Source organism: Thalassophryne amazonica, chromosome 1 (assembly GCF_902500255.1).
Source record: "Thalassophryne amazonica chromosome 1, fThaAma1.1, whole genome shotgun sequence".
In the NCBI taxonomy this organism is placed as follows: Eukaryota; Metazoa; Chordata; class Actinopteri; order Batrachoidiformes; family Batrachoididae; genus Thalassophryne; species Thalassophryne amazonica.
The window spans coordinates 94,740,958-94,757,808 of record NC_047103.1 but is presented as its reverse complement, the minus strand read 5'-3'; the positions used below and the strand labels follow the sequence as shown (position 1 = coordinate 94,757,808).

At 46.4% G+C, this 16,851-nt stretch overlaps 1 protein-coding gene across 1 annotated transcript in view; it reads left to right on the top strand.

The window, feature by feature from the left end:
* cubn (cubilin (intrinsic factor-cobalamin receptor)) overlaps positions 1-16,851 on the top strand; it is a 362,295-nt gene that overhangs the window by 134,259 nt on the left and 211,185 nt on the right. The window contains exons 22-23 of the mRNA XM_034169223.1: positions 62-192; positions 14,884-15,070. Of these exons, the coding sequence (XP_034025114.1) occupies positions 62-192; positions 14,884-15,070 (318 nt within the window). The remainder of the gene's footprint in view (positions 1-61; positions 193-14,883; positions 15,071-16,851) is intronic.

The window sequence follows — 16,851 nt, the reverse complement described above, 5'->3', positions numbered from 1 at the left end:
TAACATACAGATAATTGTTTTACATCATTTGATTGGTAAAAATTATATTTCATATTTACAGATACTGTGGCCGTTCAGTGCCTCCATCTATCACCAGTACAGACAATGTACTGACAGTGCTGTTTGTGTCTGACTCAAGTTTATCTACCGAGGGCTTTTCTGCCAGCTATGAGTCCATTGATGCCACCACAGGTATACTCACATAAATCATTATCTTTTTAAAGAATTCATACATGATACATTTTTAACAGGAATTATATCACTTTACTGATAAATTACACCCATTGAGACATCATCTCAGATTCCACATTTCATTATAAGACATACTTATGAAAAAGAACCACTGAAAATCAGGCAGATGTGTACCTCAAACGGTCAATTATGGATACAGCAGCTGTCTTTGGCTACCTATCACAAGTTGAAATATTCTGTGAGGAATTATTTAAGGTGTGAAAATAATGCAGATTCAACATTTTTGACCTTCATGATGACAGAGTGAAGGAACATACTGTAAATGCTAAAACAAAAAGGTAGGATTTAAGAAATAAAGTTCAGTCTCCACTAAAGACTGTGGTGGTAGTCAACTACTTTATACAGCTCTATAAGGCTGACCTTCTGCCAGGATGCTGGACATCTTTGATGCAAATCCTATTGTGGCAGATCTTTTGCTCAGCTGTGAATCACTAAATCTCAGTGTAATTGCAGTGGTGGTGAACTAGCTCAAAGCAGGAAAAGATGCAAGAATCTATGGTAATGGTATTTAATTTTTTTCAGACAGCTGGAGATGATGCTGTTGTCCTGGTATTGGAAGCAATGGTTGTTTGTTTTGCTGGATTACAATATCTTCAAGATTATTAGACTGTTCTCTGAGTCAGGCAAGGTACTTGCAAGGGGCATTCTCAATAGAATGTGGTGGCAGTTGCTTGCTGTGCAGTGATCTTGGTAGTCTAGTCTGGTTTCATCAACAAAGAAGTCATGAAGAAGTCAATCATCTATGGCATCCGAGCTCTGCAAGTACTCCCTGAATGCAAGCAGGAATATCAGCAGTGTCTTGTAGCCTATGTTTATTTCATAACCCATTTGACTCTGTTGAGCCTAGGTGTTTTTGTCAGTGAGGGAAAGTTCACTAACCTTGACTTTGAAGAGGATGCTGTGATCTCTTTTAGAGTGCTGCAACCAGGGCATTCATTGATTACATATGGAAAGAGGTGTCTGTCTGCAGAACAACGGAGGCCTTTTTCTTCAGGGTCTTGTTGCTTCTAGTTTTTGTTTGTATGGTTGCCAGACCTTGATTCAAATCAGTGGCTTGAGGCAACTTTGGATGTCTTTAGTACAAGGTCTCTACGGAGAATATTTGGATATTTTTTCAATGCATTCGTACTAAATGAGCAGTTATTCAAAGAGACTGACATGAGGTGTACTCCTTACATTGAGAGTTAACATCAGTTATGACGCTATGGCATTGTGTTACACTTCACTTGGCATGATACAGTATGCAGGACCCCGCCATCTGGGTGCTCATATATTAGCTGGCAAGGGCAGACAGATTTTTTGCCAATCTGGACCCATTGTGGTTCTGTAGGATGGTGAGTACAGCACCACACAGCACCAATGCATGCCTATAGACCTAACATGATTCCCAATGAAAAACAAGTAATAACACTGAGAAGAGAAGATAAAATCTCTCTATCATAATGTCTCATGTAGGTTAGTGATATTACTAAAGCTGTTTTTTTCAATTCCATAATATTGTAAAATTTCAACCCATCCTGCCCATAGCTGATGAAGAGACATAAATTAATAATTTTTATTACATAATACATGTCGACCTTTCAAGTCATCTCTAGGAACATGCGCTGATGCTGTACTTCACCACATCCAGAACACCACAGGAACACCTTGGGTCCTGGATAGCCACCACCCAGACAAATCAACTGATCCATCCCCAAATCTCTAAAGCACATCACTTTGAGCAGGTGAGATGAGCACACCAGTGAAATCACCTGCTGGAGTCAGTGACTGCAAAGAAAACCTGCACCCTTTTGGCCCTTTCCGAAATGTCTTTGGACACCCCTGCTCTAAAGTAACAATCTATGCGTCACAGCCAAGATAAATATGGTTGTCCCCTTGGCTTTGTCTAGCTACTTGGCTCCTCAACATTCAGGCACCTGAGTGCTGGAGAAACACACCACATGGCCAAAATGTTGAAGCTGACACTCTCTCACAATACAAGAGAGACTCCTCATCTTAGTCTCCCTGAGTAAAAGCTCATTTGACACAAAGTCATTGCAGTAGTACACAAGGATCCTCCAGAGAGACCTAGTACTAAAGACACCGTCATTGTCTCAGGTCACTGATTAGTATCCAAGTCTCACAACCATAAGGTAACACAGGTAGCACTAGGACTCTAAAGGCTTGGACATCTCATTCTCCTGTAAAGATATTGGCATCCTCTGTTCAGTAACCTCACAACTCCATAAACTCTACCTAAGTGTCCTTTGATCTCAAAGGCAGAGCATTCATAGACATGAATGTTACTGTCCAGATAAGTGTAACATATTTAAATAACTTGCATGTTTGATTATTAATTTAGAATTTATAATATGCTCTTCAAAGACAAAACTGTCATCAGAAATCAGCGAGCTTGACTCAAACTTAATTATTTGAAAAACTGGCCTTGCCATTTAGAAAACCTTGGAGTAGAAAAAAAAAGATCTGTTCAAAAGAAATGGAGGGTAGGAAAAACAAAGACACGAGCAGGAACTACATTAGAACAAAGAGAAAGGAAGAGCAGAAGAGCAGCTTTTTTGTCTGGGGAACCCTTTTAAAGAGAGTAATGACATGACAAGCCGAAAAACAAATGGTCATGTGACTTGCAGTCCTATCTTTGGGCCAAATTTGCATTCGCTGCTAACCTATCTGTGTGTATATCGAGTTATTTATTTATTTATTGGCTGAAAATGCCAGGTTGTTGTCCACTCGGATGCACAAATAGACATAACAAAGGGTTCAAGATGTACAGATTCCTTCAGATCCTAACAGACGAAAAATTGGGGAAAATAAAGTCAGCCGGGTGGGATGGTAGCGACTTCATCTTCAAAGCTTTGCAAGGTAGGTAAACTTAATTTATATAAAAAAATAAATGTTGAAAATAGAAAAAGTTAATTTACTCTGTGCAATGACCAATAATAGCCCGTGTGTTTGTGTGTACGTGTGTGTGTGTTTATCCTGTGTGTGCATGTGTGTCTTACTGTGCTATGTTTGTATGTATGAGTTTATTGCCTCTCTGAAAACTCATTAAATTTACTTTTTAAAGAAAAAAACAAAAGTGTATTTTCAAAGCCCCCCCCCCCCAATCTATTTAATCATAGCAGTTAAATCATATTAAGTTACATATAGTACATTCAAATCCTCTCCAGCCAGCATGAGATAACCAAAATTATTATTGCTACTATCATGGATAAATACAGTTGTGTGCAAATGTTTGGGCACCCCTAATAATTTTCATGATTGTCCTTTATAAATCACTGATTAAATATATTATATAGCAGACAAACACTGATATTTGAGAAGTGAAATGAAGTTTCTAGTATTTACAGAAAGTGTGCAATAATTATTTAAACAAAATTAGGCAGATGCGTAAATTTGGGCACCCTTGTCATTTTATTGATTTGAATACATTTAACACTAATTATTGGAACACAAAATTGGTTTGGTAAGCTCATTGACCCTTGACCTCCTCATACAGGTGAATCCAAGCATGAGAGAGGGTATTTAAGGTGACCATTTGCAAATGTTTCTCCTCTTTGACTCTCTTCTAATGAGTGGCAACGTGGGAGCCTCTAAACAACTCACAAATGACCTGAAAACAAAGATTGTTCAATATCATGGTTTAGGGGAAGGATACAAAAAGCTATCTCAGAGATTTCAGCTGTCAGTTTCCACTGTGAGGAACATAGTGAGGAAATGGAAGACCACAGATACAGCACGAGTTAAGGCCCGAATTGACAGGTCAAGAAATATCTCAGATAAGCTGAAGCGAAGGATGGTGAGAACAGTCATAGTCAACCCACAGACCTTCTCCAAAGACCTACAACATGATCTTGCTGTAGATAGTGTCTCTGTGCATTGTTCAACTATACAGTGCACTTTGCACAAAGAGATGCTGTATGTAATGCAGAAGAAGCCTTTTCTGCGTACATGCCACAAACAGAGTCGCTTGAGGTATGCTAAAGCACATTTGGACAAGCCAACTTCCTTTTGGAATAAAGTGCTGTGGACTGATGAAAGTCAAATTGAGTTATTTGGACATAACAAAGAGTAGTATGCATGGCTGAAAAAGAACACAGCATTCCAAGAAAAACGCTTGCTACCTCCAGTAAAATTTGGAGGTGGTTCCATCATACTGTGTGGCCGTGTGGCCAGTGCAGGTACTGGGAATTTTGTTAAAGTTGAGGGCCACATGGATTCCAGTCAATATCAGCAGATTCTTGAGAACAATGTTCATGAATCAGTGACAAAGTTGAAGTTGCACCGGGGCTGGATCTTTCAACAAGACAACGACCCTAAACTCTGCTCAAAATCTACTAAGGCATTCATGCAGAGGAACAAGTACAATGTTCTGGAATGGCCATCTCAGTCCCCAGACCTGAATATTATTGAAAATCTGTGGTGTGATTTTAAGTGGGCTGTCCATGCTCAGAAACCAACAAACCTGAGATGTTTTGTAAAGACGAATGGTCCAAAATACCTTCAACCAGAATCCAGACTCTCATTGGAAGCTATAGGAAGCATTTAGAGGCTCTTATATCTGTAAAAGGAGGATCTACTAAATATTGCTGCATTTTTTCTGTTGGGGTGCCCAAATTTCTGCACCTGCCTAATTTTGTTTAAAGAATTCTTGCACACTTTCTGTGAATCCTCTAAACTTTATTTCTCTTCTCAAATATCACTGTGTTTATCTGCTATATGATATATTTAACTGAAATTGCTGATCCGCACAACCAATGATTTATAAAGGAAAATCATGGAAATCATCAGGGGTGCCCAAACTTTTACATACGAGGTCTGTGAGAAAAGTATCCGACCTTATTATTTTTTTAAAAAACCATATGGATTTGAATCACGTGTGATTACATCAGCCAAGCTTGAACCCTCGTGGGTATGCGAGAGTTTTCTCACGCCTGTCGGTGATGTCATTCGCCTGTGAGCACGCCTTGTGGAAGGAGTGGTCCTGCCCCCTCGTCGGAATTCCTTTGTCTGAGAAGTTGCTGAGAGACTGGCGCTGTGCTTGATCAAAATTTTTTCAAAAACTGTGAGGCACATCCGAGTGGACACCATTCGTGAAATTCAGCTGGTTTTCGGTGAAAATTTTAACGGCTGATGAGAGATTTTGGATTGTTTCTATCGCCTTAAGGACTTCCCACGGAGCGGGATGTTGCGCAGCGCTCCGAGGCGACGTCGTCATCCTGTTTCAAGCTGAAAACCTCCAAATTTAAGCCTCTGTTGACCCAGGACGTCGTGAGAGAACAGAGAACTTTCAGAAGAGGTCGGAATCAGCAGTTTATCCGGACATTCCACTGTTAAAGGAGATTTTTTTTAATGAAAGACGTGCGGACGGATTGGCGCGTCGGCTCGCAGCCGCCGCCACAGGAAAAACACCTCCATTGGAAGCCTTAAGGACAAGTTGGAACATGCCCTGCTGTTAAACAATTTCTCAGATACTCACTCAACTGAAAGCCACCAAAAGCCGCGTGGATTTTACAAATGGTTATCAACACAGAGGTGTTTTTCCTGTGGCAGGCACGCCGCGCCGGCTGCGAGCCGACGCGCCAATCCGTCCGCGCGTCTTTCATTAAAAAAAATCTCCTTTAACAGTGGAATGTCCGGATAAACTGCTGATTCCGACCTCTTCTGAAAGTTCTCTGTTCTCTCACGATGTCCTGGGTCAACAGAGGCTTAAATTTGGAGGTTTTCAGCTTGAAACAGGATGACGACGTCGCCTCGGAGCGCTGCGCGACGTGCCGCTCCGTGGGAAGTCCTTAAGGCGATAGAAACAATCCAAAATCTCTCATCAGCCATTAAAATTTTCACCGAAAACCAGCTGAATTTCTCGAATGGTGTCCACTCGGATGTGCCTCACAGTTTTTGAAAAAATTTTGATCAAGCACAGCGCCAGTCTCTCAGCAACTTCTCAGACAAAGGAATTCCGAGGAGGGGGCTGGACCACTCCTTCCACAAGGCGTGCTCACAGGCGAATGACGTCACCGACAGGCGTGAAAAAACTCACGCATGCGCACGAGGGTTCAAGCTTGGCTGATGTAATCACACGTGATTCAAATCCATATAGTTTTTTTTTAAATAAAACTGTCAGTTTCTTTTCTCGCAGACCTCGTACAACTGTACATGTATTTCACAATCATCAATGTTCTCACTTCCAAACCAGTATCCCTTCACAAGCAATCTGTTTGGAAGGTGTCGTAACACGGACCCACAACAGGGGGCGCAAATGGACGGACAATGGATAAGACAAAGAGTAACAATTTAATGTTGTGAAATGCACAACTGGATACAGACAAAGATACAATGCCAATTAAACACAAGGTGACGTGCGGGCAGGCTCAAAGATAGGAGACCTCTGGCGATCAAAGAGCCGGGACCCACACAGCTTCCACCACCAACGGCCTGAAGAACACCGGAGCCGCCAAGTCCTGAGTCCCCAGGTGGTCACCGTCTTCTGTTGCAGACCCTGGTACTGCTTGCAGAAGATGAAAAACAGTCAATGGTGAGTGTGTATCCACACACCCAGTACTCCTTCACCTACAGATCTTCAAGGAGGGAAAACCTCCACCTCCAGAAACAATTTCACCCGTGCAGCTCCTGTTAGTCTCGTGCCTGGATGGAGTGAGAGGCGAAGAACGTCGCCCTCCCACTATCCGCCAATCCAGCTTCATACAGAGCCCGCAGGAACATGGCTGCACACAGAACAATGTTAGATACAACGATAATCACAGCAGAGAAGGTTACCTTAGACGGTAGCTGATTTCTCGGCGAGGAGGTGGAGTAATAATCCGGCTTTTCTAGGGACGGTGGTGATTGGTGACAGCTGGTGTAAATGAGTGACAGCTGTCACTCTCTGTCTTGGCGCCCTCTCATGCTTGAAGCCCGCACTCCAAGCAGGGCGCCGACTGGTGGTGGTGGGCCAGCAGTACCTCCTCTTCAGCGGCCCACACAACAGGACCCCCCCCTCAACGGGCGCCTCCTGGCGCCCGACCAGGCTTGGACTGTTCGTCGGCTCCTGGACGTCCGTCGGAAGGGCCGGGGTTTTCAATATCTGGTGGACTGGGAGGGGTACGGACCCGAAGAACGCTCCTGGGTGAAGAGGAGCTTCATCCTGGACCCGGCCCTCCTGGCCGACACCTACCGCCGACACCCGGACAAGCCTGGTCGGGCGCCAGGAGGCGCCCGTTGAGGGGGGGGGTCCTGTTGTGTGGGCCGCTGAAGAGGAGGTACTGCTGGCCCACCACCACCAGTCGGCGCCCTGCTTGGACAACAGTAATATTCTCTGCTGTGATTATTATTGTTGTAAACCCCGGCCCTTCTGACGGACATCCAGGAGCCGACGAACAGTCCATGCCGGCTCCCTGTCGATGATACGGGCAGGAGGTGGTATGGGTCCAGGGGTGCAGAGTGGTGAGGCGTGGTATGGTTTTAATCTGGAGACATGAAACACTGGGTGAATCCGCAGTGAAGCTGAGAGTTTCAGCTTCACTGCGGCCGGGCTGAGGATCTTGATTATAGGAAAAGGTCCGATGAACCGGTCTTTGAGTTTCTGTGATTCAACCTGCAGTGGGATGTCCTTAGTTGACAACCACACCTCCTGCCCAGGCTGGTGTGTAGGGGCCGGGGAATGCCGACGATCTGCATGGGCCTTAGCCCTCGTCCGGGCCTGCAACAGGGCAGAACGGGTGGTCCGCCACACCCGGCGGCACCTCCGCAGGTGGGCCTAGACCGAGGGGACCCCGACCTCTCCCTCCACAAGTGGGAACAATGGGGGCTGATACCCCAAACATGCCTCAAAAGGGGAGAGTGGGTAGCAGATGAGACTTGGCTATTGTGGGCATACTCGATCCAGGCCAGATGGTCACTCCAAGCCGCCGGATGCGCGGAGGTTACGCAGTGGAGGGCCTGTTCCAACTCCTGGTTCGCCCCCTCTGCCTGGCCGTTCGTCTGTGGGTGATACCCGGACGAGAGACTCGCGGTGGCCCCCAGTTCCTTACAAAAACTCCTCCAGACCTGCGAGGAGAACTGGGGACCACGATCCGAAACGATGTCCGATTGTATCCCATGCAGACGCAGGACGTGGTGGACCAGGAGGTCTGCTGTCTCCTGGGCCGTCTGGAGCTTCGGGAGGGCCACAAAGTGGGCCGCCTTGGAGAACCAGTCCACTATCGTGAGGATGACGGTGTTGCCCTGGGACGGCGGGAGGCCCGTGACGAAGTCCAGGCCGATGTGAGACCAGGGGCGATGAGGCACAGGCAGGGGCTGGAGGAGGCCCCTGATCTTATGATGATCCGCTTTGCCCCTAGCACAGGTGGTACAGGCCTGGACATAGTCCCGGACGTCGGCTTCCAGTGACGCCCACCAGAAGCGCTGCTGGACCACTGCCATGGTCCTACGCACTCCGGGATGACAGGAGAGCTTGGATCCGTGGCAGAAGTCCAAGACGGCAGCCCTGGCTTCTGGTGGGACGTAGAGTCTGTTCTTAGGACCGTTCCCCGGGTCCGGGTTCCTTGCCAGGGCCTCCCGGACGGTCTTCTCCACGTCCCATGTGAGGGTGGCCACGACAGTGGACTCGGGAACGATGGTCTCGATGGGGTCTGACAACTCGGCCTTGGCTTCCTCTTCAAGCACCTGGGACAGTGCGTCGGATCGTTGGTTCATAGTCCCGGGACGGTAGGTGATCCGGAAGTCAAAGCGTCCGAAGAACAGGGCCCAGCGGGCTTGCCTGGGGTTCAGCCGCTTGGCGGTCCGGATGTACTCCAGGTTCCGATGGTCCATGAAAACCGTGAAAGGCACCGTAGCTCCCTCCAACAGGTGTCTCCACTCTTCAAGAGCCTCCTTCACCGCGAGGAGTTCCCGATTGCCCACGTCATAGTTACGTTCAGCGGGGGTCAACCTGCGGGAAAAGTAGGCACATGGATGGAGAACTTTGTTGGACTCCCCGCTCTGGGACAGAACGGCTCCTATCCCTGAGTCAGAGGCGTCCACCTCCACTATGAACTGGCGAGTAGGATCAGGCTGCACCAGAACTGGTGCAGACGAAAACCGGCGTTTCAACTCCCTAAACGCGGCTTCGCACCGATCCGACCAGGTGAAGGGGACTTTAGTGGAGGTCAGGGCAGTCAGGGGGCTAACAACCTGACTGTAACCTTTAATGAACCTCCGGTAGAAATTTGCAAAGCCGAGGAACTGTTGCAGCTTCCTACGGCTTGTTGGTTGGGGCCAATCTCTCACCGCCGCAACCTTGGCCGGATCCGGGGCGACGGAGTTGGAGGAGATGATGAACCCCAGGAAGGACAAAGAAGTGCGCTGGAACTCACACTTCTCGCCCTTCACAAACAACCGGTTTTCTAGTAACCGCTGCAGGACCTGACGTACATGCTGGACATGAGTCTCAGGGTCCGGAGAAAAGATGAGTATATCATCCAGATATACGAAGACAAACCGGTGCAGGAAGTCCCGCAAGACGTCATTAACCAATGCTTGGAACGTCGCGGGGGCATTAGTGAGGCCGAACGGCATGACCAGGTACTCAAAATGACCTAACGGGGTGTTAAATGCCGTCTGCCATTTGTCTCCCTTCCGGATCCGAACCAGGTGGTACGCATTCCTAAGATCTAGTTTGGTGAACATTTTGGCTCCATGCAGGGGCGTGAACACCGAATCCAACAGGGGCAATGGGTATCGATTGCGAACCATAATCTCGTTCAGCCCTCTGTAGTCAATGCATGGACGGAGTCCGCCATCTTTTTTACCCACAAAAAAGAAACCCGCACCCATCGGGGAGGTGGAGTTCCGAATCAACCCGGCGGCTAAGGAGTCCCGGATGTAGGTCTCCATCGATTCGCGTTCCGGACGTGAGAGGTTGTACAATCTACTGGACGGGTACTCAGCGCCCGGGATCAAATCGATGGCACAATCGTACGGTCGGTGCGGGGGAAGAGTGAGTGCCAGATCTTTGCTGAAGACGTCAGCAAGATCGTGGTACACCTCGGGCACCGTCGCCAGATTGGGGGAGACTTTGACCTCCTCTTTATCTGTGATTCCGGGTGGAACCGAGGATCCAAGACACTCCCGGTGGCAGGTTTCGCTCCACTGCGTCACCACCCCAGACGGCCAATCAATCCGGGGATTGTGCTTCACCATCCATGGAAATCCCAGAATCACTCGGGAGGTAGAAGGTGTCACAAAAAACACGATCTCCTCCCTGTGATTCCCAGACACAACCAAGGTCACGGGCTGTGTCTGATGTGTAATTAATGGGAGTAGAGTGCCATCTAGTGCTCGCACCTTCAATGGTGAAGGCAGAGCCACCAGAGGAAGCCCTACTTCCCTGGCCCATCTGCTATCCAGCAGATTCCCTTCTGACCCCGTGTCTACCAGTGCTGGGGCATGAAGGGTTAAATCCCCACTCAGGATTGTTACTGGGATTCGTGCTGATTTATGGGTTTTCCCCGTGTATATATTATGGCCCACCCTTAACCCAGTTCCTAAGGATGGGCGTTGGAGTTTGATCGTTTGGGACAGTCTTTTAACCTGTGCTCACAAGAGCCACAGAAAAACACTCCCCGCGGGCCAGCCTCCTTTGTCTGATATTTGATTTTAATTTGGCCCTGCTCGTGTCCATAGCTTCATCAGCAGGGGGAGCTGTTGCCACACGGAGCCCTCTGGCAGTGGAACGTGGGGACGACGACACCCTTTCGGACCCGGAGGAAAGAGGGACGGCTTGAGCCTGACCACGTCCCCCGGCCTGCTCCCGACGGTGTTCATTCAACCGGTTGTCTAAGCATATAACCAAATTGATAAGCCTGTCGAAATCTTGCGGATGCTCCTTCAGGACCGGAGACAGTCCGTTTACGAAGGCGGCGCGGAGCGCAACATTATTCCAGCTGGACCTCGCAGCCGCGATGTGGAAGTCGGCTGCATAATCAGCTGCGCTCCGGCGCCCCTGTCTCATTGACAGCAGCACGCTCGAGGCGGTCTCGCCTCTGTTGGGATGATCAAACACCTGTTTGAATTCCCGTACAAACCCAGCGTATGATGTCAGGAGCCACGAATTCTGTTCCCAAAGTGCCGTAGCCCAGGCGCGTGCCTCACCTCGAAGCGAATTAATCACATAAGCCACCCGGCTGGCATCTGATGCGTACATAACTGAACGCTGTGCAAAAATGAGCGAACACTGCATTAAGAAGTCTGCGCACGTTTCGACACAGCCTCCGTACGGTTCTGGAGGGCTTATGTAAGCTTCACGGGACGGTGGGGGGGTTTGTTGAACGGCCAGTGGAACGTCTGTCTGTGGCCCAGAGCCAGCAGGAGGAGTCACTGCAGCAGCGCTCGAGTCGCGCGCTTCCACTCTGGCGGTGAGAGCCTCCACCCTCCGATTGAGGACTGCATTCTGCTCGGCTACCAGATTTAACTGAGCGGTGAAAGTGGTAAGGATTTGCTGCAGATCACTTACCACGCCTCCTGCTGACGCCTGCACTCCTTGTTCTCCCATTGGCTGTTCAAGCTGTGGTTGACGCCCCTCGGGATCCATGACGAATGGCCGAGAAATCCTGTTGGGAAGGTGTCGTAACACGGACCCACAACAGGGGGCGCAAATGGACGGACAATGGATAAGACAAAGAGTAACAATTTAATGTTGTGAAATGCACAACTGGATACAGACAAAGATACAATGCCAATTAAACACAAGGTGACGTGCGGGCAGGCTCGAAGATAGGAGACCTCTGGCGGACCCACACAGCTTCCACCACCAACGGCCTAAAGAACACCGGAGCCGCCAAGTCCTGAGTCCCCAGGTGGTCACCGTCTTCTGTTGCAGACCCTGGTACTGCTGGCAGAAGATGAAAAACAGTCAATGGTGAGTGTGTATCCACACACCCAGTACTCCTTCACCTACAGATCTTCAAGGAGGGAAAACCTCCACCTCCAGAAACAATTTCACCCGTGCAGCTCCTGTTAGTCTCGTCCCTGGATGGAGTGAGAGGCGAAGAACATCGCCCTCCCACTATCCGCCAATCCAGCTTCAGACAGAGCCCGCAGGAACACGGCTGCACACAGAACAATGTTAGATACAACGATAATCACAGCAGAGAAGGTTACCTTAGACGGTAGCTGATTTCTCGGCGAGGAGGTGGAGTAATAATCCGGATTTTCTAGGGACGGTGGTGATTGGTGACAGCTGGTGTAAATGAGTGACAGCTGTCACTCTCTGTCTTGGCGCCCTCTCATGCTTGAAGCCCGCACTCCAAGCAGGGCGCCGACTGGTGGTGGTGGGCCAGCAGTACCTCCTCTTCAGCGGCCCACACAACACAATCTGATATTGGAGCATATACTTACAGAGCTACCTCTCCATACAGTTTCAATAAACAAACTAAAACAAAAAACGACCCCCCCCCCCCCCAAAAAAAAAAAACAACGTTCAAAGTAGGCCCTAACCTGTCTCTTGTTCGTACAGTGACATTATACTTGCATAGTTATAGTGCACTGTGCAAGCGTGGCTTCAATAGTTCTGCACGATTGGCACCAAAATGGTGGTGTTCTCAGTTGTCACAACTCTCTGTATAAAACGACTCTAGACATAACTTTTATTATTAGCTCTGCCCACCAAGCAAGTCAGATTGCTTTAACCTGAAAAACTACGGAAGTGTATTGCATTCACTGGATAAAAAAAAACCAAGTTAGACCGCTGATCTCGTAATTACGAGAAAATAGCTCATAATTATGAAATCAGGATCTCGTAATTATGAGATAAGTTTTTTTTTCTTTTTTTTAATAGCTTCCATACAATGGGCTTCCGTACTTCCAGTCCCTTAGCGTAAGAATTCCTGAGTCATAATCGAAAAGGGGCCAATTTGTAACCGCCAAAACTGCACTGTGATCGCCCACCACGTGCACACAAAGTGCGGATTTTCCTCTAAACTGTTCCTGGATGAATGAAACTCCTCCAGCAAGGATGGATGAATGTCCCTGGACAAGCCCTACTTTGTGTTTGATTACAGTGTGTTGTCATTGTCTAACCTCAGTCCGCTTCCTTACTGAGGGACTGGAAGTACAGAAGTATATATGTAAAACAATTTAGACACCTGATTTTTCTCATAATTACGAGATCCTGATTTCGTGATTACAAGATCTTTTCTCATACTTACAAGATCAGGATCTCGTAACCACAAGGAAAGATCTCATAATTATGAGATCAGGATCTCGTAATTATGAGGTCAGCGGCCAAATTTTTTTATCCATTGAATGCAATACGCTTCTGTTAAAAACACAATGAAAAAAAATGGAATAAAATGACATGCAATACGACACTTTACCAAACTAAGATCTTTATCACTCAACTACAAATACGGTATGAGAGAAACAGAACTGTCACGTAATAGAAGGTTAACTGAATGACAAAATCCTAGTGTCAAGAGACAAAATTAACCAGTTCCGCATGCATAACAACAATTATAATGGTTATATTCAAAGCTTCAACAAAAACGTATTTACATGAAAAAGAAGGAGATTATTGGTATTTTTTTTTTTCTGTTCAGTCCGCATACATTTCCATCACAGCCAATAGGGGGCACTGTGATTCCTTTAGTATAAATGTGTGGATCATCTCTGGCGCATGTCACTGATAGTTCAGATTGGCAGAAGGGAGAGACAGTTTTGGATTATTGAGATGTTATTGACAGAAAATGCTATTGGATGGTATTGGATTTCCTTGGAATTGGATAGGTTCCATCAACTGGTCTTATGAATCCATTAGAACTGGTGTTGACCAGAAAAAAAAGATGCTGTTTGGACCTTCAGTCCTTTCTGGTGATCCCAGATAGATTGTTTGTATGACCTGGGCTAGTTTTATGTTCCAAAAAGGGGGGAGGTGCACACTTTCTCTCACTGGCAAACACAGTTCAACAGAGGTCCTAAAGACTTTTGAAAGTAACTTTCCAGCAGTGAACAAAGACATTTGTTACAATTCCCCCACTTGGTTGTGAGGTTCAATGCCTTCTTTGAGCCTTAAAGGCATGAATGGCTGAAACATTGCAGGTGGTGATGCCCTCACAGGTGGGAGTACTGTCAGAGGCACAAAGTGGCTTAAATGGACAAATAAACCTAAAACATCTGTCGTATTCTCTGGGTCAGTGGTGTCCAAAGTATTCCAGAAAGGGCAAAGAGGATGCAGGTTTTCTTTGAAGCCACTGACTCCAGCAGGTGAGTTCACTGATGAACTCATCCCATCACCTCAAAGTGATGTTAATCATTGAACTCACCTGCTGGAGTCAGTGGCTGCAAAGAAAACCTGCACCCTCTTGGCCCTTTCTGGAATACTTTTGGACACCACTGCTCTAGGTTAAAAAGTAATAAATGTTAATTTTGAGATTGGTCAGGGTTAGGCCATGTCCAGCAGTTCGGAGACCTTGTTGATCTGCATCTTTCATCCTATTATTTCTTCAGTTTTGTTATTTAGAGTTTGAGGTTGTTTTACAATTTTTCTGTAATGGAGGTTAGTTTGATGGTTTGAATATGAGGTTGTACTTGTGTATCTATGTAGAACAATTTATCTATAAATGTAGTGTTTGTTTGTAAAAATGTTTCTTCTCCTCCTAGATTGCAGTGAGACTTTCACCTCCCCTATGGGGACCTTCACTTCTCCAAACTACCCTGACAACTACCCAAATAGTAGAGAATGTATTTATAAGATCATCGTTCAGGTGGACATGCAGATAATGCTGAACTTTACTGACTTTAACCTGGAGGGTTCATCTTCTTGCAGCTATGACTATGTAGAGATAAGGTAAAGAATCAGTTAAAATTAAAGAGTTTGGATGATTGGATGAGACATGTGTAGATGTTTCTGTGCTATTTAATTGACAGTAAATTATTATTAACTTTCTCTCTCTCTCTCTCTCTCTCTCTCTCTCTCTTTGTCTCTTTCAAAGGGGCTTATTGTTTTTGATTCTCTCATATTTCCCCATTGGGAAAGTGTGCACGTTTTATTAAAAGTAATACAGGAATTCCTTATTTTATCTTATTTTATCTTTGGTGTCCAAGGTATTCCATAAAGGCCAAGAGGGTACAGGTTTCCTTTGCAGCCAGTGACTCCAGCAGGTGATTTCATTGATTAAAATCACTTTGAGTTGATGGGATGAGTTCATCAGTGAAATCACGTGCTGGAGTCAGTGGCTGCAAAGAAAATCTGTACCCTCTCGGGCCATTCTGGAATACTTTGGACAGACTTTAAATTAATACTGTTAGACTATATTAATAAATTTAAATCAGGAAATGCAAGAGATTAGTAAGGATGAAGTGAGGGCAGCTATGAAGAGGGTGAAGAGTGGAAAGGCAGTTGGTCCAGATGATATTCCAGTGGAGGCATGGAAATGTCTAGGAGAGATTGCAGTGGAGTTTCTAACCAGATTGTTTAATAAAATCTTGGAAAGCGAGAGGATGCCTGAGGAGTGGACCCAAAGTGTGCTCGTTCCTATTTTTTAAGAACAAGGGTGATGCGCAGAGCTGCAGTAACTACTGAGGCATAAAGTTGATCAGCCACAGCATGAAGTTATGGGAAAGAGTAGTAGAAGCTAGGCTTAGAAAACAGGTGAAGACCTGTGAGCAGCAATATGGTTTCATACCGAGAAAGAGCACTACAGATGCAATGTTTGCTCTGAGAATACTGATGGAGAAGTATAGAGAAGGCCAAAAGGAGTTATATTGTGTGTTTGTGGAAAGCTTATGATAGGGTGCCAAGAGAAGAGCTGTGGTAATGTATGAGGAAGTCCAGAGTGGCAGAGAAGTATGTGAGGGTAGTGCAGGACATATACAAGGACACTGTGACAGTGGTGAGGTGTTCAGATGTGGAGGTGGGATGACACCAATGATCAGTCCTTACTTGTTTGCAGTGGTGATGTACAGATTGACAGATGACCTCAGACAGGAGTCTCCATGGACTATAACATTTGGGGATTACATTGTGATCTGTAGTGAGAGTAGAGAGCAGGTTGAGTCTAGCCTGGAGAGGTAGAGATATGTTCTGGACAGAAGGGGAATGAAAGTCAGTAGGAGAAAGACTGAATACATGTGTGTGAATGAGAGGGAGCCCAGTGGAATTGTGCGGTTACAAGGAGTAGAGGTGGTGAAAGCAGATGAGTTTAAATACTCGGGGTCAACTGTCCAAAGTAATGGAGTGTGTGGTAGAGAGTTGAAGAAGAGAGTACAGGCAGGGTGGAGTGGATGGGGAAAGGTGGCAGGAGTGATTTGTGACTGAAAAATATCAGCAAGAGTGATGGGGAAAGTCTACAAGGCAGTTGTCAGACTAGCTATGTTGTACTGCTTAGAGACAGTGGCATGAACAAAAAGACAGGAGGCAGAGCTGGAGGTGGCAGAGCTCAACTCAACTCAGCCTTCATTTCTAAAGCACATTTAAAACAACAGCAGTCGACCAAAGTGCTGCACTTAATTTAAAGAACGGGCACCAAGTTGCCCCCAATCGTACAACCCCAATTCCAATGAAGTTGGGACGTTGTGTAAAATGTAAATAAAAACAGAATACAATGATTTGCAAATCCTCTTCAACCT